The sequence below is a fragment of the Rhinoderma darwinii genome, chromosome 3 (genome assembly GCF_050947455.1).
Source record: "Rhinoderma darwinii isolate aRhiDar2 chromosome 3, aRhiDar2.hap1, whole genome shotgun sequence".
Classification (NCBI taxonomy): Eukaryota; Metazoa; Chordata; class Amphibia; order Anura; family Rhinodermatidae; genus Rhinoderma; species Rhinoderma darwinii.
The window spans coordinates 338,935,698-338,961,658 of record NC_134689.1 but is presented as its reverse complement, the minus strand read 5'-3'; the positions used below and the strand labels follow the sequence as shown (position 1 = coordinate 338,961,658).

The following is a 25,961-nucleotide window of genomic DNA, read 5'->3' as shown; positions in this document are numbered from 1 at the left end:
GGCAAAACGTCACTTCCGTTTCACGGAATTCATTACGCAATTAGGCGGGAGAGTGTAGATGTGTCTACGTCCGGAGCTATTTTTGTGTGTATCGGTGAATTGGCGGTGACATGATGTTTGCCCGCAGCTGGTCAATAAAACACATCAAAACGACTAAAAAAGGGCCTCCAGTACCACAGGTGAGTGACCCACGTACCCTGCATTGTAGCGCCATGTATGATCCATGTATTAGACGGAGACAGTTCGTGCAACGTGACGTATTCAGTCTTACATCAGCCGTGTCACCCGACATACAAAAAGCCCACTCCTTCCCTCGAACGTAAAACTGCTTCTTCCTATGGTGTCCTATACTGCACTCTGCTTAGACGTATTTTTATTCCCATTGTAGAAGAATAAAATGTAAAAATAAAATAAAATTCAGGTTACACTTGTGGGTGCTCAATTATAGGTCGGCGTAGTACTGTTTATTGACATCACAACAGCGAGATGTGACTAGTGCTCAGGACGCCCCTTTAGACGACACGTCATTACGCGGACACGTAAACCGATGTGACGAGAACGATGAGTAAAATGTTTTTATCCCTAGAAACTCCCTTAAAGAGCATTTCCCCTGTAAGAGTGTAATTTTCATTTTTGGCACTATGTCCAATATGTTGAGGGACTGGGACAATCTATACTCATTGGGCTGTTTTCCTTTTAGCGTAAATATGTCCGAATCTAGAGAACAAGGGTTCCGCCACACAAGGTCTTCTCCCTCATCCACCCGCAGACCGCTTATATCCTCCATTTACCCAGGGGTTTAGAGGTTCCTCTCCCGAATTGGACCTTTTCCTATCTTAGTCGGTTGCAGAGTTTGAGACTCCTCCCTATTCAACCAGTCTCCTTTGGTCCTCCACAAAAATATAGTAGGTGAGACCGCACTACTCCAATGGCCAGATAAAATTCAATTATGCAATAGTCGGAGGGTCCCCATTCCCAACCATAGATACTAAAATGTAACCGTGGCATGCGTAAAAGTCCAAACTATTACACTATATCATTATTTAAAGAGGCTCTGTCACCACATTATAAGTGGCCTATCTTCTACATAATATGATCGGCGCTGTAATGTAGATTACAGCAGTGTTTTTTTTATTTAGAAAAACAATCATTTTTGACGGAGTTATGACCTATATTAGCTTTATGCTAATGAGTTTCTCAATGGACAACAGGGCGTGTTTTACTATATGACCAAGTGGGCGTTGTACAGAGGAGTGTATGACGCTGACCAATCAGTGACCAATCAGCGTCATACACTTCTCTCCATTCATTTACACAGCACATAGCGATATAGATAGATCGCTATGTGCAGCCACATACACACACTATAACGTTACTCAAGTGTCCTGACAATGAATAGACATCACCTCCAGCCAGGACGTGATGTGTATTCAGAATCCTGACCACTTCTGTAGCGTCTGTGATTTACAGCATAGCAGGCGTAGTCTCGCGAGATTACGCTGTAAGCTGTCATTCACAGCAAGATCTCGCTGTGCTGTGCTCTAAATCCCACAGACGCTACAGAAGTGGTTAGGAGTCTGAATACACATCCCGTCCTGGATGGAGGTAATGTATATTCATTGTCATGACACATGAGTAGCGTTATGGTGTGTTTATGTGGCTGCACATAGCGAAATAGCTATATTGTTATGTGCTGTGTAAATGAATGGAGAGAAGTGTATGACGCTGATTGGTCAGCGTCATACACTCCTCTGTACAACGCCCACTTGGGTATTAAGAAACTCATTAGCATCAAGCTAATATAGGTCATAACTCAGTCAAAAATGATTGTTTTTCTAAATAAAGACCACTGCTGTAATCTACATTACAGAGCCGATCACATCATGTACAAAATAGGGCACTTATAATGTGGTGACAGAGCCCCTTTTAACCTGCACAATGAACGTCGTAAAAAAAGGGACACTAAAAATATGCATACCATATTTTTCGGATTTTAAGACGCACCTGACTATAAGGCCTCATTCACACGACCATAGCGATTTGCACGCCCGTGATTTTCGGGTCGGCCGGCAGCGGACAGTCAGCCGCAAGCCACCCGCAAATTGCGGCCAATGCACATGGCCGCGGCCATTATTTTCAAAGAGCCCAGACCGCAGAAGACGGCCGCAATAAGACATGACAGTTCTTTCTGCGGTGCGGGCTCCCGGGCCATGCACAGACCGTAAAAACTACGGTCGTGTGCATGGCCCCATAGAAATGAATGGGGCTGCAATTCTCCCATGGATTTTCGGGGGAATTGCGGTTGCAAAAGCCCGTTCGTGTGCATGGGGCCTAAGAAGCACCCAGGTTTTAGACAACAGAAAATAGGAAAAAATTTAATTTTACTACTTTTACAAAGAGAAAAAATAATTGTTCTGTTTCCCCACATTCTGAGAGCCATACCTTCTATATATTTTTTTCATCGAGTCGAGCGGTGTGAGGGCTTATTTTTTATGAGCTGTAGTTTTTGACACCATTTTTTGGTACATATGATTTTTTTAGCACTTTCTATTTCATTTTTTTTAGCGCTAAGGTGACCAAAAAAACATATTCTGGGGCTTTACATTTATTTATTTAATAATGCTATTTTGTAACAGTTAGGACTTTTACGGACGCAGCGATACCAATTGGGGAAAAATGGGAAAAGTTTTTTGTTTTTTTTAACTTCAATATTTTTTTACGCTCTTGAAAATGATTAACTTTTTTACACATTTTATTAGTTCCCCTAGGGGACTTGAACCAGCGATCGTTAGATTGCTGGTACAATACACTGCAATACATGGATGAGTTACAGAAACAGCGTAACTGGCTGTGCTACGCTGTTTCCGTAACTCCCATTCACTTCTATGGGAGTTACGGAATCGGCGTAGCTCAGCGAGCACTTGACTGTTTCCGTAACTCCTGACCACCTAACCAGGAAGTGGCCTGGAGGCAGCGGAGCCGAGTAACATTGAACAGGGTTTAGGGGGTTCTAGAGATAGGTGCGGGTCCCAGAAGTGGGAGCCGCATCTATCTAACGTTTATGACACATCCTGTGGATATGATATAAATGTCCTTCATGGAAAAACCCCTATAAATGCTGCGGTCGCTATTGACTGCGGCATTTAACTAAACAGCTGGGAACAGCACGATCGCTGTTCCTGGCCGTTAGAGCTGCGTGTCAGCTGTAAAACACAGCTGACACCTGCAGTGTATGGAGCGGGCTCAGCGTGTTAGCCCGCTCCGTTCTAAACATCATCCCATACCCGCTCCATGAAGTGCCGGCACATCATGGGCCGGGAAGGGGTTAAGTAAGGAGGCGGTCAGTCCGAAAAATACGGTAAATAAACTGAAAGCTCCATTGAAAGTATATTGTAATATAACATTGATTGTGCCTCTAAAATGGATGACAAACTCACTTTAATTTTAATCCACTAGAAATAGTTTTTTTATGTGGCGTAATCGGTTCTTATAGCCTACAGCAGGGTGCACAACCTTTTTGATTTGAGGGCCACATTGTCAGATTGTACAACTTTCAAGGTCCGTATATGCCATAAATGTCCAAGATAGGTTAGGGTTCCGCCTCTGGGTCTAACTTATTGTAAGAATTGGGTGTACCCGCTGCCTCGTTTCACACTCCAGAGGAAGTGTCAAGATGGGCACACATAAACCGTCATCTCCAATGACTTCCATAAGCTACAATGGAGAGAGCTGCATTCATACATGGTCACCTCTCCACCATATCTCTTCCTCTCTGAACAGAGAGGAGTCCCCAAATATAGGGGTGCCAGAGATGTCTCGGGGCCACAAAGAACAAAATTGTAGGCTGGGGCTACGTGGAGAGTTTGAGTATCGTGACTTTCCGAACTTACTGATTGAGCTGCAGCTTCAGTCCAGAGGAATACTTTGAGTTGCATGCAGCACCCTGCACTCCTGTGGACTGCATCTGTCTACATATAGCACAAAGCAACAGTTGCATTTCAGCAAAGACCTGCTAAAAAGAGGATATTGTGTGTACATAGCTGTGCCTCTTACTGTGCTAGAGATCAGGGTATGTCACTTGCTGTACTAGTAAATGTTAGGCTGATACTCATGATGTCTGCATTTCTGAGCTCCTTGCCCATGCTGATGTAAACTAGATGTAGATTTCCAGACTGCCTATATGAATAACCTATAGTCAACTTGCATTATACTGTTTACTATTTTGACAGGATCTCTTCACTCGTGACAAGATAACCAAACCTGATTCTGCACACAATTCTTTATCCCCTCCTAATAAGATGACTCTTCGGGAGAAAAGATTCTTGGAGAAGGATCGCAGTCAGGAAGGCTCCACCGTCAAGAAAAAGTGCACATCACTAGTGTCAGAGTGTGTCATCACAGTTCCTATAGTGCACCTAACTAACTTGTCAAAACGTGACCATCAAAATAAGCAGAACGTGAAGAAACCTGACTGTGGACAACACTCTGACCAGGGCAGACAGGTTGTGTGAACTTCACTTTTCTTTGCTGGGCTTTGGGAATTAGTCATTGATGCCATAAGACAGCTTTATCTCTCTTTACAAAACCACTTCTATGCTGCTTTTAACAAGTCTTAGCTTTTATCTAGTCGGTGTTTCATATTCATGCTGTCCTGACTATGTCTATGGGGGATTGAAGCACCAAATTATTAAATATAGCTAGCTTACCAGTCATTTTCTGGTAAAATGGTTTACTAGAGATCATGAGCAAGAGGTAAGTACTAACTTGTTATTCCCGACTTAGGCATTTACGGCACATCTACAAGACCCGCGTCTGTCAAGAACGGAGGTCATCTCACCCCTGTGTCGGTTGGTGAGGCGCCTGCAGGCTTTAAGAGGGTACTAGTGGAGAGAGGTCTGTGCATTATCGTGGCTCTCTCCATTCTGGTCTATGGGTGTTACGGAAACAGTCGAGGAGCGCGGCGCCCCCTCTCCACTAGTCCCTGTCTGAAATGTGCGGCCAGCAGCCGCCTCACTGGGCGGAATGGGGGTCAGGTGAGCTTACTTCTCGGTATAGGTGTGGGTCCCAGACCTATCAGACATTTGTGGCGTATCCTGTGAAACTTTATTGTTGAAAAGTTAGTGGCCATTTAAAGTGACACTTTTGTGATTGATTTTGTTCTCTAAGCAGGAACATAAACCAGATGACTGCTCATTCCATAGCAGATTGTCTACATCTCTTCTTGCTCACAATGGATGCTTAGCTAATATAAATGTTACAAAAAAAATCATCTCCAGCGGCAAGATACTATATAGAGCAAAGTTTGCACTCACCTGAGTGTGTTTGGGGGCTCCTGCAGTTAGACTGTTTCACTTGAATATACAGCCTGAAACTCAAGAAAAGGTTTCCACAAATAAAGAGGCCTCACATAATAACTTGGAGGCAAATTGCAGTCAGGCTTTAATGTTTTTTGGGGACATGGTATATCCAACTTATTTAAGCTCTCATTTTAGGTATTTGGCAAAATATTTTAGCATAGAAGTGTACTTTTTAATTACCAATGCAAATCATACACAGAACTTCTTGTTGTTCTTCCCTTGTGACCCTCTCCTAAAAAGTTCTTGTTCATTACATTGGGGGGCAGACCCTGGGTATATATGCTGTTGCTACTAGGAGGCTTGACACTATAAAATAAAAGTGACTGCTCCTACAGGATACCCCCTGCCCACAAACACTGTGCTATTCGGTCTTAGTTTAGTGTCGTAGCAGGCAGACACTTCGGCGGGCACAGTGTCATATGCTAATGGACTGTTGTCCAACCTTCCTATGAAGACAAGTGGGACAAGAGCGCCAACTCCTGTCAACCACCATCCTAAGGAGCATCTCTTAACACTTCTCCCACCAGTGTCCCCTCAGTAAACACTGAGGGGTTGCTTCTGCTGGGCAGTACATTGGAGATGGAGAGTCGGGTGAAACCCCCCCCCCCCCCTCCAAACTGGGCCACTGCTTGTGCACTGTGGCGGTCCTCTGGACCAGCCTATTCTGTGGGGCTTTCCCTTAGCTCTCTCTGCGCTCCCTGCCACTTTTGGGTGGCAGCGCTAATCTTTTCTGTATGGCCAGCACCATTTTGTGATTCACTGCACAGGCTGGGGGGGAGGCCTTCTCTATCGTATGTACCAATAGCGCTTCTTGGCCTATCTGCTCATGGGGAATCATGTGAATCTCCTGATTGGTAGGTCTACTCACATCAGCTACAGCATCCAATTGGGGCTTCAGCGTTCCCCTCTGCTCTTTTCCATTTGGACGGACCCTGCTGGGGACACGACCTCCTGAACACATCTGCTGCTTCTTACCTCAGGAGGACTTCTGACATCTTGGAAGCGGGTAGGGATCAGCCTTTGCTGCTTCTATTCCTCTACAGGTTCCCTAGTCTACAGGCGCACTGAGTTACTTTCCAAAGGGAACATACTCTTTACTTACTGTGCTAGTTCTTAGTACACTTCTAGCAGCGCTAAGTGAAGCAACCATTACTCCCTGAATAGGCGTACTCCTTCCTACGCAGTGTGAGTGATTGTTTTCTATTTCTTGCTTCAGTGTAAAGTTAAGTAACCCTCTCTTCTGCCATGTCTGACACTAAAAGGGACTCCTCACACCATGCAACCTTTGCCATTTATTATGCCTGCTTAAAGTGCAATACTAACTTTGTGTGGTCAGTCTACTTCCTTATGTGATTCCTGCTGGCCTCCTAGCCAAATTCCTGCCACCAGCGCCATTACCGAACAGCGACTGAGGTTGCAAGCGCTACACATCCTTATCCACGGACGTAATCCGTGTCTGAAGAAGGTCGAATGTATAGACCGAAACGTTAAACCTATTTTGGATTACTACTTTTCGCTATAGGTGAAATAAAATATCATTTAACAGTTCCCATTTTTTATATGTTGGCGTGGAAGCCTACTCACGCACCCTTGAAACATGGAGTGCTGCGGGATAAAGAAAGTACCATGTCACTATGGCCTGTCAGAAGTAGGGATGCACGATGCATCGAAACTTCGATACTGTTTCGATACTGTGCATCCCCAAACGGTTCGATACCGTTATTTCATGTATTTCGATACTTAGCTGTGCGACTGCACAGCTAAGTATTGTAACACATGAATGTATGAGAGCGGGGCTGCGGCTGTATAATTTGGTCATTGCCCCGCTCCCGAGTCCTGATAACAAGCGGGGTCAGGATGATGCGATGCTGCCGAGCGGCGGCACTGAAGACAGAACATGGTGGGCGGACTACAAAACACCCCCATGTTCTGTCCTCAATGCCTGAACCGCCGCTCATTAGTGCAGCGCCGGCTGCATCACCTCTTGCTGACCGCGCTCGCACTTCCTGTCAGGAGCGGGGAAATGACTGTATTACGCAGCCCCGCTCTATAATGATCAGGGAAACCTCATCTCCACCGCTATTCCCGTGAATGCTACGATCACAGCGGACTGCAGCATTCAGGGGAAAATGAGAAGGGGGATGCCCCTTGGATTGCATCACAGGGAATTCCTGTGACACGATTGAGGGACATACCATATATGGGCAGACAGCCCAGGGTCCACTGACAAAGGACCCCAGGGCTGTCCTACCATATTTCCTGTTAGGGCATACTTAGGCATGTACTGTAATATAGATCTATGCCAGTACATTAAAGTTTAAAAAATAAAGTAAAAACATAAAGTAATGTTAAATTAAAAAAAATACACATACGTCTTTTTTACAATAAACATTAAATTAATTCTCGCGGCCGTAATAACCTGCACAACAATTTTTTGCATCATTTATGTGTACGCTGTAAAAAAATTAAATAAAAACTGCTTTCTATCACTTATTGTGAGGCGCGAGGTGCGATTATGAATTTAACCTCCATGTGCCTCACATTAATAGTAATTAACCCCATCATGTACCTTACACATTAACCCATTATGACTGAGAAACATGATGGGGTTAATTGCTATTAATGTGAGGCACGTGGAGGTTAAATTCATCATCGCACCTCGCACATATCAGAAAATGGAAGAACTTTTTTTATTTTTTTTTATTATTGTTGGCAAAGTATCGAATTGGTATCGAAATCGCAATACTAAACGAAGTATCGGTATCGAAGTCCAAATTCTGATATCGTGACATCCCTAGTCAGAAGTTTGTTGAACGTTTAGTTACCCTTTAAGGTTTTTTTGTTTGATCATTTTGAGGAAATCCCCTCTCGTTTGACATGCTTAATTTACCTTGTATCTGCTTCTACTTGCGGACAGACTGAATATCTCTGTGTCTGTGGGCAGGGAGAATCCTGTAGGAGGAGTCACTTTTTGATTTCATAGTTTCAAGCCTCCTAGTGGCAATAGCATATACCCACGGTCTGTCCCCCAATGAACTCCACAAGAAAAGGATTTTACAGTGAGTACCTAAAAACTCCTGTTTTATATATGCTGGGATCCAATCCGATGTTTGACTTCTGTGGACCTGCATTACGTCTGTGTGAACGCAGCCTAAGTGCTTCCTTCACACTTGGGAATAAAAATATAGATCAAATACGGATGTGCAATACAAATAGTTATTTTTGCAATTTGTTTTCATATTGTATCATTTTTTGTTCCGTATTTTTGTTATAAGTTGTCAGTTTTTCTTCCATATTTGTTCTGGATTAACCATTTATTTGCAGTTTTGTGTAATGCTGCAGAAATACAGATGATAAAAAAAATGCAACAAATATGCACATGTGAAAACACATGACATGCACTTTTTAAAAAAAAATCCTGTTTTTTGCCACAAAGGTGTTCCTGGAAGGCCCGCTTGTGAACAATTCCTGCACATCAATTGAAGTAATCTGTAGGGGGAAGCTGCCTGTGGTCAAATTACCTCGCTTAGAGGGATGGCTTGATTTCAAAGAAAATCGCTTCAGTAAATCGCACCGTGAGCGATACTCTGATCAGGTATGGCTTTTCAGACATGATTATAAGTTTCATTGTTACTAGATTTTGAGTTACAATTCTGCTTTAGACTACAACGTTCAAATAACAGTATGGGTTTTTCTTTTGCGAAATTTCAGATATTTAATCTTTCTTAGCATTAAAAATAGAAAAAAAACATGAAAACTTTCCACCTTCCAACCCGTACTGCCAGGACCATCCTCCAAGACGTGGATGCAAAGTTTGGCTGGGGAGGTCTGGGTAATTGTGTCGGTAATACATTCTGTAACAAGCACTTCACCTATACTACATAATGATTGGCTGACCCAACATGCGTGACAAGGTAGCAGGGAGGAGTCTGAGCCAGAATGGGGGATACACTAAATGTTATGTACACCGAGTATACCGCTAGAATATCTATAGGAATAATCTAGTCGTAGACATGGCACACAGAGCTGGATACACAACTTTAATAGCATGACTTGCCAGTATAAAAACTAAAATGGTGTAACCGACAAATTAAAGAAGGTCCGTTTGGTTTTGTAGGCAATGTTTGTTTTGTCTGGAATATATTTTTTTAATGGTCACTGCTATATGATATTCCTGATCACTGTATGTTGTGCCACTTTGATGGTTTTAAACTAAAAATAAACTTCATGAGGCATTTTCATTTTCTGCCATTAACAGGTACCTTCACCAACTTTCAGCAAGGCTCGTAACCGGATGGCTCTGTTGACTCTTCCACATAATGTACTTCTCCCTCCTAAAACAGACTTTACAAGGAAGGGTGATCAGCAGGAGGGTGACCCAGGGAACAAAGCTTGTGCATCACTTGAGTCAGTGTGTTTGAAGCAACCAGTAGTTCATCTTACTCGGTTGAATATAGAACCAAAAAATCATCTGAATAGGCAGGCCAAAGATGAAACTAACAGTGAGCATCACCATGATCATGTACAGCCTGATCACTCTGCCTTCACTGTGCAACCTGAAGATCAGGAAGAGCAGTCCATTTATGACTCCGATAGCGACCAATTTGATGAGCAGGTACAGCTTTTTAATTATTTCTGTGCTCAGGATATTCATTTTTATTGCAAAGTTGAATGCAAGTGTCCATTTGTCGTACATATTCACCCCACCAATAAATGGCAATAAATAAAATAGAAAGCGAAATTTAAAAATTAAAAAAGGGTTAAAGTAAAAAAAATGAAGAAAAACTTGTTGAACTCGCCACGTATTGTCTTTACAGGATCTTGAAAATCTCTCTGCATATGAACTTGAAAGACGTAAGAACATAAAACAGAATGCAAAATTTCTAAAGTCCCTGAAATTGTTTGGGGTAAGTTGTGTTTTGTGTGAAATATAGTAGCGATCAATGTCATTGTTTTCTGAACAGTGGGGACTGTAAAGAGATGAACGTGGCACTACTTCACTGAATAACTTTGTAAAAGCTGCTTTGCTATTTAGATTTAGCTGCTGCTTCATTTGGAGTCATTGCATAATGATGAGACTGGACATTGGAAGGAGAAGGGCTCCTTCATTTTTTGGGTATGCATACAGCCTAAGGCCTCGTTTACACGAGCGTGATATACGTCCGTGCGATGCGCGTGCTTTTCACGTCTGTCGTACGGACCTATATAAGTCTATGGGGGCATGCAGACAGTCTGAAAAAAACTCACGACATGTCCTAAATTTGTGCGCTGTTCGCGCATCACGCACCCATTGAAGTCAATGGGTGCGTGAAAATCACGCACACCGCACGGAAGCACTTCCGTGCGAACAGTCTGATTCGGGCAACAGCTGTCAAGCTCTGAATGTAAACAGAAAAGCACCACGTGCTTTTCTGTTTACAAACATCCAAACGGAGTGTCATAATGGCGGCTGCGCGAAAATCACGCAGCCGCGCATCATACGCTGATGATACACGGAGCTGTTAAGTGCCTTTTGCGCGCGCAAAACGCCGTGTTTTTTGCGTGCGCAGAGCGCGCACGCTCGTGTAAACCAGGCCTAAATGGTATGAACTCTGATCTTCTGTCACAATAGGAATGTCAGGAGTTTAATGTGCAATCATGTGGTTGCTATCCTGAATCTGAAGATGCGACTATAGGAATCATCATGATCAGAACATAAGGCTGGGTTCACATTGTGTATTTTTGTTGCGGGTTTGAAATGCTGGAAAGAAAAACTCATCTGTAACACACATGCATTTTTTTAAATACCCAGCCTGATAGGGTGAAGGTAGAATTTTTTTTTCTTTTGCATAGCTTGTAATTATCGCTGAAATCAATGTAGCTACACTACATGGTAAGGCTGGGCGAATATAACCTAAATCAAAAGCACGATTAATTGAACATGCAAACTCGATTACGATTAATGAGCAATTATTTAGACCACACCCCTTTTTCATACCACGCCCCCTATTTGCATGCTACACCATTGAATTAATATTTAGTGTTTGGTAGAGCAGGGACCTTACGGATGGAGGACAGATACAGTTGAAACTGGGAAAAAAGAATCGGAGAACCCGATTTGCGCAAGATGACGACTGTTAATTGGGCTGAATTTCGGTTTAGTTTTTTTTCGATTAATTGTCCAGCCCCCCTACATGGCCAAAAGTTTTTGGACACCCCTCCTAATTATCGAGTTCATGAGTTTTAGCCACACCCATTGCAAACAAATGCATAAAATCAAGCACACAGCCATGTAATCTCCATAGACAATCATTGGTAGAAGTAGTATGGGTCTCACTGAAGAGCTTAGTGACTTTAACCCCTTGGAGACGCAGTCAATTAGTTTTTTCCATCGTCGCATTTCAAGAACCCTTTCCTTCCATCTTAGTTCTGTGCAATCAAGCGTTTTGTTCTAGATTTACGATTTACCTTCTGTTGGCTTTTCCTGTTTGCTCCTACTGCTTGGTTATCTTTAGTATCTGCAGGAGGGGTTATAGGCTGTGCGGGAGGAGAACCCTTTTCGCTTAGGCTAAATACACATGATAGTGAAAAACGGCCGTACGATGGCTGTTTTTGTAACGGCCGTCAGACGGCCGTTTTCAGAACTATGAAGTTCTATGGGTGTATTCACATGGCCGTTTTTTTGACGGCCTATGAATATTGGCCGTAAAAAATAGGACACGTCCTATATCTGGCCGTTTTCACGGCCAGACGGCTCCCATAGAAGTCAATGGATCAGGTTTTACCGTTTGTTTTTCAGGAAACCATCCTTGTGACGGGCGGTAAAAACTGATCATGGCTAAGGACTACTTTGAGCACTGAGCCCAAGGAAGGCCCTTACAGCATTGTCCCTATAAGGGACAGTGAAGTTAGGGCTTTCAACAATGGAATCCCCGGCCAGAGCATTGCAAGATCTTCGGCCGGGGACTCCGGTCTTGTAGATAGCACCCCCCCCCTCTGCCCGAAGATAGCAAACTTCCCCCCATCCCCCGTAGATAGCGCCGCTGCAGGAGCGGAATCCCTGGCAGCCAGACCCTGTGTCTGTGTCTCTCTGTCTCTGTCTCTCTCGGTCTCTGTCTGTCTCTCTTTCTGTCTGTCTGTCTCTCTTTCTGTCTGTCTGTCTCTCTTTCTGTCTGTCTCTCTTTCTGTCTGTCTCTCTTTCTGTCTGTCTCTCTTTCTGTCTGTCTCTCTTTCTGTCTGTCTCTCTTTCTGTCTGTCTCTCTTTCTGTCTGTCTCTCTTTCTGTCTGTCTCTCTTTCTGTCTGTCTCTCTTTCTGTCTGTCTCTCTTTCTGTCTGTCTCTCTTTCTGTCTGTCTCTCTTTCTGTCTGTCTCTCTTTCTGTCTGTCTCTCTTTCTGTCTGTCTCTCTTTCTGTCTGTCTCTCTTTCTGTCTGTCTGTCTCTTTCTGTCTGTCTGTCTCTTTCTGTCTGTCTGTCTCTTTCTGTCTGTCTGTCTCTTTCTGTCTGTCTGTCTCTTTCTGTCTGTCTGTCTCTTTCTGTCTGTCTGTCTCTTTCTGTCTGTCTGTCTCTGTCTGTCGGTCTCTCTCTCTCTCTCTGTCGGTCTCTCTCTCTCTCTCTCTGTCTCTCTCTCTCTCTGTCTCTGTCTCTCTCTCTCTCTGTCTCTCTCTCTCTCTGTCTCTGTCTCTCTCTCTGTCTCTCTCTCTGTCTCTCTCTCTGTCTCTCTCTCTGTCTCTCTCTCTGTCTCTCTCTCTGTCTCTCTGTCTCTCTGTCTCTGTCTCTCTGTCTCTCGCTCTCTGTCGCTCTCGCTCTCTGTCGCTCTCGCTCTCTGTCGCTCTCGCTCTCGCTCTCTGTCGCTCTCGCTCTCGCTCTCTCTCTCTCTCTCTGTCTCTTTGCCTGTCTGCCTCTGGGTCTCTCTTTTCACTTTAATTTCTCAGTCTAAGGGCTTATTCAGATTTTCACGCGCGTCACACGGACCTACACTACCGATCAAAAGTTTAGGGTCACTTAGAAATTTCCTTATTTTTGAAAGAAAAGCACAATTTTTTTTCAATGAAGATAACATGAAATTAATCAGAAATACACTCTATACATTGTTAATGTGCTAAATGACTATTCTAGCTGCAAACGTCTGTTTTTTAATGCAATATCTACAAAGGTGTATTTCCAGCAACCATCACTCCAGTGTTCTAATGGTACATTGTGTTTGCTAACTGTGTTAGAAGGCTAATGGATGATTAGAAAACAGTTGGAAACCCTTGTGCAATTATGTTAGCACCGCTGTAAACCGTTTTGCTGTTTAGAGGAGCTATAAAACTGACCTTCCTTTGAGCTAGTTGAGAATCTGGAGCATTACATTTGTGGGTTTGATTAAACTCTCCAAATGGCTAGAAAAAGAGAACTTTCATGTGAAACTCGACAGTCTATTCTTGTTCTTAGAAATGAAGGCTATTCCATGCCAAGAAACTGAAGCTTTCCTACAACGGTGTGTACTACTCCCTTCAGAGGACAGCACAAACAGGCTCTAACCAGAGTAGAAAGAGAAGTGGGAGGCCCCGCTGCACAACTGAGCAACAAGACAAGTACATTAGAGTCTCTAGTTTGAGAAATAGACGCCTCACAGGTCCTCAACTGGCAGCTTCATTAAATAGTACCCGCAAAACACCAGTGTCAACGTCTACAGTGAAGAGGCGACTCCGGGATGCTGGCCTTCAGGGCAGAGTGGCAAAGAAAAAGCCATATCTGAGACTGGCTAATAAAAGGAAAAGATTAATATGGGCAAAAGCACACAGACATTGGACAGAGGAAGATTGGAAAAAAGTGTTATGGACAGACGAATCGAAGTTTGAGGTGTTTGGATCACACAGAAGAACATTTGTGAGATGCAGAACAACTGAAAAGATGCTGGAAGAGTGCCTGACGCCATCTGTCAAGCATGGTGGAGGTAATGTGATGGTCTGGGGTTGCTTTGGTGCTGGTAAAGTGGGAGATTTGTACAAGGTAAAAGGGATTTTGAATAAGGAAGGCTATCACTCCATTTTGCAACGCCATGCCATACCCTGTGGACAGCGCTTGATTGGAGCCAATTTCATCCTACAACAGGACAATGACCCAAAGCACACCTCCAAATTATGCAAGAACTATTTAGGGAAGAAGCAGGCAGCTGGTATTCTATCTGTAATGGAGTGGCCAGCGCAGTCACCAGATCTCAACCCCATAGAGCTGTTGTGGGAGCAGCTTGACCGTATGGTACGCAAGAAGTGCCCATCAAGCCAATCCAACTTGTGGGAGGGGCTTCTGGAAGCATGGGGTGAAATTTCTCCCGATTACCTCAGCAAATTAACAGCTAGAATGCCAAAGGTCTTGCAATGCTGTAATTGCTGCAAATGGAGCATTCCAAGACGAAAGCAAAGTTTGAAGGAGAAAATTATTATTTCACATAAAAATCATTATTTCTAACCTTGTCAATGTCTTGACTATATTTTCTAGTCATTTTGCAACTCATTTGATAAATATAAGTGTGAGTTTTCATGTAAAACACAAAGTTGTCTGGGTGTCCCCAAACTTTTGAACGGTAGTGTATATTAGTCTATGGGGCCGTTCAGACGGTTCCGTGAGTTTTACGCAACGTGAGTCCGCTGCGAAAAACTCACGACATGTCCGTTCTTTGTGCGTATTTCGCGCAAAATCACGCATTGGCACACGGAAGCACTTCCGTGGGCCGCGTGTGATTCGCGCAACAGCAGTGAAAAGGATGAATGAAAACAGAAAAGCACCATGTGCTTTTCTGTTTACAAACATCCAAACAGTGTGATAATGATGGCGGCTGCGCGAAAAGCACGCAGCCGCGCATCATATGATGCTGCCACACGGAGCTGTCAAGTGCCTTTTGCGCGCGCAAAACGCACACGCTTGTGTGAATCCGGCCTAAGGGTGCTGTAACTTCTGAGACATCATAGTGGTAATTTTACATGGAGAAAATGTAATATTAATGTAAAACAAAAATGTCAACATACGGATGTAGACGCCCCAATAATTATACCCTTTTTTTACACTTAAAAATGACCTATACTAATCATTACAAAACTTCTGAGACCCCTCACAAGCACTTTACTGGGGGACGTGTTCTTTTGGCATTCTGTGAATCTTGTTGGATGTAGAACGAGCGCTGCAGACCTGCCATATATTGTCTATGGCCGTGTTTAGCTCTCTACATGCTACAGACAAGAAACTGTCAGCTGAAGTGTATTTTCTGAGCATGTTCTGTATGGTAGATGGTTAGTATGATTTTATCACAGATTTATTATACTGTTTTACAGGTTGCATCAACTCTTAATCAAGCACGTAGGCCGTGGGTCAAAAGGTAAAGTTAATGCTTAAGCAAGACTGTAAAATAGTTCTAAGAGTAGGATGAAGTGGGAAAGGGATATTACACTGGCTTTCTGGGATAGTATTCTGAAAATGGTTAAATCCGTTTCACTCTAATAATGGCAGAATATCTGAATGTTTTCTAATAGGTTATATTACACTGCTGAGATGGGTAAAAGCATGTCCCGCTGCCCTAGGTGTAATGACCGAGAGCTGGAATAGTCCGTATGTTCTGGTCATATTCCAAATTGGAACATTATTGAAAATTTGTGACGTAATGAAGGTTGGGATTAGAGAATGTATACTAGTGGAGGAGATGGAGATTATTGGGTCTAGAAATGTCAAATGTGATATACCCAAAGTGGAAATGTTCAAATCTGGTCATCCTGGTTGGACATGCTTGGAGAGGCTATATCTAAGAGGCCGACTCTGAATACTAAATAATGAATTAAGGAGGGGGTTTTGTTTTTATTCCTTCGCTCTGGCATGGAGGTTGTGGGTTGGGTTGAGGTGTATTGGATAATGAGATCATGTTTTTTTGTAAGTGATCTGTTTTTAAATAAAAAAAATACATAAAAGTTTAATGATCTTACCAGATAGACAGACAGATCTTTAATATGCTCTATGTAAGGTGATTCAACTGGTATTCTTGCCGTTCATAAGCGCATGCCATATATAAGAATGGTGCCTATTGGCCAATCACTCCGGGAGGTGTCGTAATCACAAGGCATACACGGCAAGTCCTAAATCACTTTATAAAGAGCATCTTATAGCTTTTTATAAAGTGATGACAGAATGACTTTAAAGAGAACCAGTCACCCCTCCTGCCTGACATGTCTGTTTAGCAGATACTTGTATTCTGATCAAATAACAATTCTGGAGCATCTCTTAGGCCTCATGCACACGACTGTAAAAACTCCCGTTATTACGGGTCGTAATTACGACCCGTAATAACGGGCTCATAGACTTCTATTGGCGACGGGTGCCTTCCCGTTTTCTCACGGGAAGGTGCCCGTGCCGTTGAAAAAGATAGAACATGTCCTATTTCAGGCCGTAATAACGTCACGGACAGTCCATAGAAGTCTATGGAGCTCTCGTAATGACGGGTGGCTACATGTGTGCACCCGTCATTACGGCAGCGTTGCTAAGCGACGTCAGTAAATAGTCACTGTCCAGGGAGCTGAAAGAGTTAACTGATCGGCAGTAACTCTTTCAGCACCCTGGACAGTGACTACCGATCAGAATAAACCTGTAAAAAATAAAAATAAGACGTTCATACTTACCAAGAACTTCCTGCTTCCTCCAGTCCGGTCTCCCGCCCGTTGCCTTGGTGACGCGTCCCTCTCGACATCCTGGATGACGTTTCAGGCCATGTGACCGCTGCAGCCAATAACAGGTCAATCACAGGCTGCAGCGGTCACATGGACTGCCGCGTCATCCAGGGCTGGATGTGAAGAGAGGGACGCGTCACCAAGACAACGGCCGGGTAAGTATGAATTTCTTTAACTTTTATTACAGAAAGGGCTGTCCCTCCTCTCTATCCTGCACTGATAGAGAGAAGGGGCTGCCAATTAGTGCAGTGCTATTTTGCCGCCAAAAACGTGCCCGTAAATACGGGTGGAATACGGGTGACACCGGACCCATATTTACGGGCACGGGTTCGTAAATACTGGTGCAAAACGGGTCGAATACGTGTTACACCTGACCCGTATTTACGCCAGTATTTACGGGTGGGAAAAAATACGGTCGTGTGCATGAGGCCTAAGATTGTGCCGCTCCGTCTGGAAATTTATGAAAAAATGACAACTTTGCGTTACTATTCTCCTTGTCCCTACACATCAGCCCTGATTAGACAGTATCGTTGTGTGTAGGGACAAACCCAATTAACAATGTGAATGGCACAATGCGGAGTCCTAAGAAGATGCTCCAGAATTGTTATTTCATGGGGAATACATCTTTAATGGAAATCTGGTTGCTCCTAATTATTTAGCTGAAGCTGGTGCATTGTAAAGCTCTTTCCTAGTTAGACGCCGGTTAGGTGACCTACATTACTGCTGAGTTTCTGTTGTCTGGTGGGATTATGGCTCATGCCACCATGGGATTGGATCTTTATTGGTTGGCTGGTAAATGTGGCCCCTTTCAAATGTTAATTATAATTTTTTTTTTTCTTTTACACGACTGAGGCCACCAGGTGAGGCCCTGCGCCGTTCAATGAGACTACAGGGAATAAAGCCTTTAGAAAAACATTTACAGTATTTGAAGCCGGTAGCACCAAAGCGAGTAAGTAAGGGATCTGACAAACTTTTATATTGTGGATGAAGCTTGAATTGTCTAACACACGAGTATATTAGCAGCATTAAGTCCATATTTTTCAATTGTGTCATTGGGGGGGACACCGAAGACCATGGGTATATGCTGCTGCCACTAGAAGGTGGACACGAAGCCAAAAGTGTTAGATCCTACTACACAGACTAAACCCTTTTGTAGACACTGAACTGCCCAGGTTTGGCATTGTGTCCGTAGGAAGCAGACCTCCATTTTTTAGGAAGGTCTATCCTGCTTTATTATTTTAGTTTTAGTATTTTTTTCCTTTGGAAAACAGGGACAACTTTATTTCTCTGTTGCACTGTGAGGGGGAACAGTGTCGATTTTATCACATTGTTACCCCCTCCTCCCTGAACACAAGGGGAAACAGAGCAGCCTAGCTCTAATCACCTAATGATTATCTGCTCACCACCCCCCCCCCCCCCCAAAGTGTTTTCTCACGACAGGGTGAGACACCCTGAATGGGTGACCCTGGTGTTTCTACAGGGAAATTGACGTGAAGTGGGCCAAACTAGGTGAGTATATCTCCCTCTCACATGGCCCCCTCCCCTCTTCTGGCCTCCCACCAGTGATCCACACTTGTCTTCACGACCATGATTTAGCATCTCCTCTCCCTGCAGGGAAAGAATATTGTTTTGTTTTTTCATTGGATTTTTTAAGTTTTATTAACCCCTTGCGGACAGTGTTTTCGGCTAATGGACCAGGCCATTTTTTTTCAAATCTGATATGTCACTTTATGTGATAATAACTTTGGAATGCTTTTATTTTTTCAAGCGATTCTGAGATTGTTTTCTCGAGACACATTTTACTTTAAGTTAGTGGTACAATTTGGTCGATACATTTAGTGTTTGTGAAAAATACAAAAATGTAGAGAAAATTTGCAAAAATTAGCACTTTTCTAAATTTAAATGTATCTACTTGTAAAACAGATAGTAATACCACACAAAATAGTTACTAGTTAACATCCCCCACATGTCTACTTTAGATTGGCATCGTTTTTTGAACATTCTTTTATTTTTCCAGGATGTTCCTAGGCTTACAAGTTTAGCAGCAATTTCCCACATTTTCAAGAAAATTTCAAAAGGCTATTTTTTCAGGGACCAGTTCAGTTCTGAAGTTGCTTTGAGGGCCTTATATATTAGAATCCCCCTATAAAACACCCCATTTTAAAAACTGCACCCCTCAAAGAATACAAAACAGCATTTAGTTAGTTCCTTAACCCTTTTGGTGTTTCACAGGAATTAAAGCAAAGTGGAGGTGAAATTTACAAATTTGATTTTTTTTTTGCAGAAAATCTGTAATTTTTTTTCTGTAACAGAAGTTTTTACCAGAGAAACGCAACTCCATATTTATTGCCCAGATTCTGCAGGTTTTATATCCAACATGTGGCACTAGTGTGCTACCGAACTGAAACACCAGCCTCAGGAGCAAAGGAGTACCTATTGGATTTTGGGGCCTCCATTTTATTAGAATATATTTTAGGCACCATGTCAGGTTTGAAGAGGTCTTGTGGTGCCAAAACAGTGGAAACCACCCCCCAAAAAGACACATTTGGCAAAATACACCCCTCAATGAATTTATCAAGGGGTATAGTGAGCATTTTTATTCCACAGATTTTTTGCTGAATTTAGTGGAATTTGGATGTAAAAACGAAAATCGAATTTTTTCCCACCAATAAAATGTAGAAATCTTCAATATTTACAAGGCATAAAGGAGAAAAACCACCCCAACATTTGAAAAGGTATTTCTCCCGATTACGGCAATACCCCATATGAGGTGATAAACTGCTGTTTGGACCCACGGCAGGGCTCAGAAAGGAAGAAGCGCCATTTGGCTTTTGGAGCTCAAGTTTTGCTGGAATGTTTTCCGAGTGCCGTGTCGCATTTGCAACGCCCCTGCTTGACCAAATCAGTGGAAACCACCCAAAAGTGACCCCATTTGGGACACTACACCCCTGTAGGAATTTTTCGAGGGGTATAGCGAGCATTTTGACACCACAGATTTTTTGCTGAATTTAGTGGAATTAGGCTATGAAAATGTATGTTTTTTTTTTCTAATAAAATTTAATTTTAGCTCAGATTTTTCCATTTTGACAATAAAGGAGAAAAAAGCACCCCAAAATTTGTAACGTGAACTCTTCTGAGCATGTCAATACACCCATATGTGGCAATAAATTGCTGTTCGTACCCTTGACAGGGCTTAGATAGGAAGGAGCACCATTTGGCTTTTGGAGCTCAAATTTTGTTGGAATGGTTTGCGGCGCCATGTCACATTTGCAAAGCCCCTGCGAAACCAAATCAGTGGAAACCACCCAAAAGTGACCCCATTTGGGAAACTACACCCCTGAAGGAATCTATCGAGCGGTATAGTGAGCTTTTTGACCCCACTGTTTTTGTTTTTTTTGCTGAATTTAGTGGAATTATGCTGTGAAATTGAAAATTACTTTTTTTTTCTGATAAAACGTGGACATTTTTTTACAAAGAAAAAGCACCCCGACATTTGAAAAGCAATTTCTCCCGAGTGATAATACCCCACATGTGGTAATTGTTGTTTGGGCACACGGCAGGGCTCAGAAGGGAAGAAGCACCGTTTGGCTTTCGTAGCTCAAGTTTTGCTGGAATGGTTTTCGGCACCCATGTCACATTTGCAAAGCCCCTGAGGGACCAAAACAGTGGAAACCCCCCAAATGTGACCTCATTTTGGAAACTAAAGCCCCCAAGGAATTTATCGACGGGTATAGTGCGCATTTAGACCCCACAGGTTTTTGTGGAATTAGGCCGTGAAAATGAATATCAACGTTTTTTTCCCACTAAAATGTTGACATTTTAATTTCTACTAGAGTTACAGGAGAAAAAGCACCCCAACATTTGTAAAGCAATCTCTCCCGAGTACGGCAATACCCCATATATGGTATTCAACTGCTGTTTGTATACATGACAGGCTTCAGAAAGGCAGGAGCGCTACTTGGCATGCAGATTTTGCTGGAATGCTTTATGGTTGCCATGTCACATTTACAAAACCTCTACCGGACCAAATTAGTGGAAACCCCCCAAAAGTGACCCTATTTGGGATACTACACCCCCTAAGGGAATTTATCAAGTGGTATAGTGAGCATTTTCACCCCACAGGCTTTTTGTTGAAATTATACTGTAAAATTAAAAATGTCATTTTTCTGACAAAATGGAAATTTTCAATTTTACAAGACATAAAGGAGAAAAAGCACCCCCAACATTTGAAAAGCATTTTCTTCTGATTACGGCAATACCCCATATGTGGTCATAAACTGCGGTTTGGACACACGGCAGGGATCAGAAATGCAGGAGCACTATTTGGCATGCAGATTTTGCTGGCTTAGGATTTGTAAATGCGACATGGTGCCCAAAAACCGAGATACCAGAGTATAGTGGAAGCCCCCAAGAAGTGATCCCATTTTGGAAACGTCACCCCTCAAGGCATTTATCATTAGCCTGGACATATGACAGGGCTCAGAAGTGAAGAGCAACATGCGAATTTGAGGTCTATTTTGGTGATTTTCACAGCATTGGCCCACAAATGCAGAGGCTCTGAGGTCAAATAGTAATACAAACCCCCAAGTAGTGACCCCTATTTTGGAAACTACACCCCTTTTTAGTGAGCATTTTGACCCCACAGGTGTTTTTTCATTAGAAATTAATGCACAGCGGATGGTGCAAAGTGAAAATTGAAATTTTCCACCGATATGCCATTTTTGTGCACAATGTCGTGCCCAGTTTGTACCACCGAAGACAAATACCTCATAAACTGTTAAGCGGGTTCTCCCGGGTATGGCAATGCCATATATGTGGATGTAAACTGCTGTTTGGGCACACTGTAGGGCCCAGAAGGGAGGGAGCGACACTTTGCTTTTGGAGCGCAGATTTTGCTTGGGAATAGTTCTGTTTGGGTCTTGCTGGTATAATGTGGGGTCATATGTAATCTGTGCGGAGCAGTGTGAGGGCTTTGTTGCGGGACAATCTGTAATTTTCATTGGTACCATTTTGGGGTACACACAATTTTTTGATCACTTGTTGTTCCATTTTTTGGCAAGCAATTCTTTTTTTTTTTATTTTTTTTTACAGTGTTCATCGTGGGCTATAAACGACAATTTTACTTTATGCTGCGGGTCGATAAGATTACGGCAATAACAAATGTATATATTTTTTTTAGGTTTTGCAGTGTTTGCACAATATCCCTTTTTTTTTTTTTTGTTTTTTGTTACTATATTCTGAGAGGCATAACTTTTTTTTATTTTTCTGTGAAAAAAGCTGTGTAAGGATTTTTTTTTATTTTTTTTGCGGGACCCGTTGTAGTTTTTATTGGTACATGCGACTTTTTGATCACATTTTATTCCATGTTCTGGGAGGAGTGGAGACCATGTGGGAAAAATAACTTTATAGTGTGGGTCGTTACGGACGCAGCGATATGAAATATGCGTACTTTTATTTTTTAACGGTTTCATTTTTTTCCTATAATAAAAGTCTTATTATAGGAAAAAAGGCAGTTTGTTTTTATTAACTTGAAACTTTGATTTTTACACTTCTTTTTATTCAACTTTTATATTAACTTTTTTCTAATTTTTTATTTTTTTGTCCCACTTAGGGCCTGCACCTCTAAACTTTACTCTATTGCATTGCACTACCCACAAGGTGCAATGCATATGCATTACAGCTGTCAGTCACTCACTGACAGCAAGCCTATTAGGTCCCATCTCTGGACGTGGCCTAATAGGCTATTGTATGGGGCAGACCAGGAGGCCATTGTTAGGCCTCCTGTTGCCATAGTAACGATTGACAACCTCCCAATCACATTGTGTCGATGCCAATCGCTACAAACCACTAAGATGCCGCGATCGCATTTGATCACTGCATCTTAAAGGGTTAATGGCAGGGACCGGAGCTGGCTCTGTTCCCTGCCGTTACAGCACACTGTCAGCTGTAAGATACATGTCGCAGGCTCAACTCCTAAGCCTGTGCCATCTTTCTTTTGTGGCCAGAAGCCTTTTAGGCCCCGACTCTGGGTGGAACCTGGCAGGCTTCCGTACTTTGCAGACAGAAGGCCATTGTTAGGCCTCCGGTCTGCCAGAACTGCCATCGGAACCCTGCGATTTGCATTGCGGGGTTCCGATCTGCTAGGAAACGCCATAGATGCAGCACTCACTTTGAGCGCTGCATCTAAGGGGTTAATCGGCTGGATTGGAGACTAGCTTCGGTCCTGGCCTTGCCCCAGGGTGTCCGCTTCCAAGCCTGCATCAGCAACACAGTGTATTAGTACGTTGTGTTGCGTTAAGCCCTTAACGGCAACAACGTACTACTACGTTGGATGTCATTAAGGGGTTAATAAAACTGCCTGATGAAGGAGCCGGTCCGGCTTTGAAACGCATTGCATGTTACGATATTAATAAAAGGTTACAATTTGCATGATTCCAGAGGATCATCCTTAATACCGCCAAGGGAACTTCGCCTTTGTAAAATCTCCGCATTCGATACCGCTTATTCTCTGTCTGGGACAAGCTCTTCACCCAGAAAGACCTGTTGCTAGCAGTCTTCCGAACTAGCACTTGGATTATATACATCTTTTTGACTAGCAGGTTGTCATCCCCCAGCATGACGCCGCAAGGTGGGTGTACACATCTCACTTTCCTGCCTTTTCTATTTATCGTGAGATGAAGCCCTATGTTGCGCCATTGTGTGCTTTTTTTATTTTTTATTATTCAAAGTGATTTTAGTAATCAGAACTGTCGTGCTGGCCTCATGGGAGTGCTGGATCTGAGTATCTAATGTTTGAATTGCGTGACAACATTCTATTTCCAGCTTCCTTGTCTCACACATCGAAAATATTTTTTTTTTAGTTAAAGGATAAAATGAAAAAATAATAAATGTGATATATTCACTGGGCGTCGTGAAACACCGGAAACCTCACTATGCTCCTTCTCTTTTTCAGATGTTGTAAAATGACTAAAAGAAACCTTGTAGCAGCTATGTGGCATCCAAAGCAAGAAAATTGCATTGGCACTCGCCACATGGGAGTTTGGAAAATACGTATTTTCTACGCAAATGGACAACCTGTACGCACATTTTTTTCTTTGAGATGCAGCATCCTTGTCATTCATCCCACTAGACACCTAGTGGTTGCAGGGTCATTTGGTGGAAGAAATGGAAAAACAAACCGGATCCACCTGAAGAAATTGTATCTGGAATAACGTTAACATTTGGAAATGCAAGATGTGGGTTACCCGTTTCCTACCACTGGTTTTTATGCAGTTCCCATACTAACAACTCTGCAATAGTTTCATGAAATGTATAGACTTTTTGAAAGGGTATGTATATCTTTGCAAACTTTTATTTTTATGGCTGCAATGGATCTTAAAAAATATAAATAAATAAAAATATTTGCTAAAAATAATCTACTGTTCTGTGTCTACAGCTTCTATGTAGACCCGTGTCGCCCTGGTAATAGACTACAAATAAACCCATGGAGTGTAATCCTGCGTCATTTTCCATCTGTCCTGTACTTAGAAAAGTACATAAAGTAGGGGAGACACAGGTCAGACTGGGAGCTGCAGACACAAGACTATATTTGCAGAGAGGCTTCATTTTTTAATATTATTATTGTTATTTTAGACGCAGCCTTTAAATTCTTTGTTGTAATTGTTTTATCTGTTTTGTTCCATGATGAATATAATTTGTTACAATGTTTTTGAGCCTGTGTATACCTTCTTACATTTGTACATTTTTTTTTAACGTTTTTGCATTGTCCTGTTCAAAAGCTGTAAAACTACACTCGGACTCCCCTCTAAAACGACTTCAATGCGGCGGTCGCTATTGGCCGCATCTAACGGGCAGGATGTGGATTTCAATCCTGCCCGCCAGAGCAGGTCTGTTCCAAGCCCTCCGGTAGCTGAGAGCAGCGAGCTTATCCTCCTCCCAGCGGCGCTGGTTTATTCTGAAGCAGCGCTGTAAAAACACCTATGGGTGGTCACTAACGGGTTGAATGTGAAGCAGTCAGGTGGATTTTGCACAGATCCCATTCCAGTCACAGTTCACACATGGCGGTAAAAATGTCGTGTTTTTTTTTGCGTGGAACCGTGGCAAAACAGCATCATTTTGTTGAAATTTTTCAAATATGGTGACAAAATGGTGGTTATGCTATGGTTCCAGAAAAAGAGACATTTTCATCGCGAGTATTGAAGCCGGAAAAGAGCACACGAGCTAATGGGTACGTTGGCGTAAGAGAGATAAACCACCTGTCGGGAGGTGATGTGGTCAGCAGGAGAGGCAAATGACCCTAGGGGATTACACTGTTAGATAATACACGGGCACATAAACACAGGGTTGGGGGTGTGATAAATGAGGAGGCACGAAAGGAAAGGAATTGGTTGTGCATGGAAAGAGCTAGAGCCGCCCTGGATTGGAGATGATCTTACGTCCACCTCTACCTCCTGTGAAGACTGATCCGAGCTCTGAAAAAGCAAAGACTTGTCTCCCTCCTCTTCTGTCCTTCTCAGTTCCGGATGCCGCCAGCGTGGGATTGCTGGGCAGTTCTGAATAACACCACACAGGTGCACACACAGAGCCTTATTGCGTCGGCACCTGACAGGTCATTAGAAACTGCCCAGTAGTGCTGGCTGCACAATACGAGAGTTTAAAGAACTAATTACACAACGAGAGGTTCTGAGAACGTCTACATACATACTTCTTTTACCTCTCGTACCGTGCCGCCATTACCGTCCCCCGCTCTAAATAAATTCAGTCCCAAGCTTAAGAACACGCATGAGACTGATTTTAAAGCATTTAGGAGCCTTCACAGGCGTCGACTAAGCTTGCAGAGGCGTTATTGTGACCTCTGCAACAGGATTATCTCCTTAACAATGGCACCTGTTAAGGGGTGGAATATATTAGACAGCAAGGGAACAATCTGTTC

At 42.9% G+C, this 25,961-nt stretch overlaps 1 protein-coding gene across 2 annotated transcripts; it reads left to right on the top strand.

Annotated features, from left to right (window-relative positions):
* LOC142749880 (uncharacterized) lies at positions 1-24,736 on the top strand. Of its 2 annotated transcripts, none has more exons than XM_075858430.1 (8): positions 1-179; positions 4,230-4,502; positions 8,794-8,952; positions 9,616-9,972; positions 10,175-10,264; positions 15,650-15,693; positions 17,882-17,978; positions 23,982-24,736. In XM_075858430.1, the coding sequence occupies exons 1-8, from the start codon at positions 111-113 to the stop codon at positions 23,988-23,990; spliced, it is 1,098 nt and encodes a 365-aa protein (XP_075714545.1). In that variant the 5' UTR covers positions 1-110; the 3' UTR covers positions 23,991-24,736. The 2 variants fall into 2 exon arrangements, with proteins under 2 accessions (XP_075714545.1, XP_075714544.1); XM_075858429.1 differs by having other exon boundaries at positions 17,876-17,978.
* Positions 24,737-25,961: the final 1,225 nt, after the last annotated feature.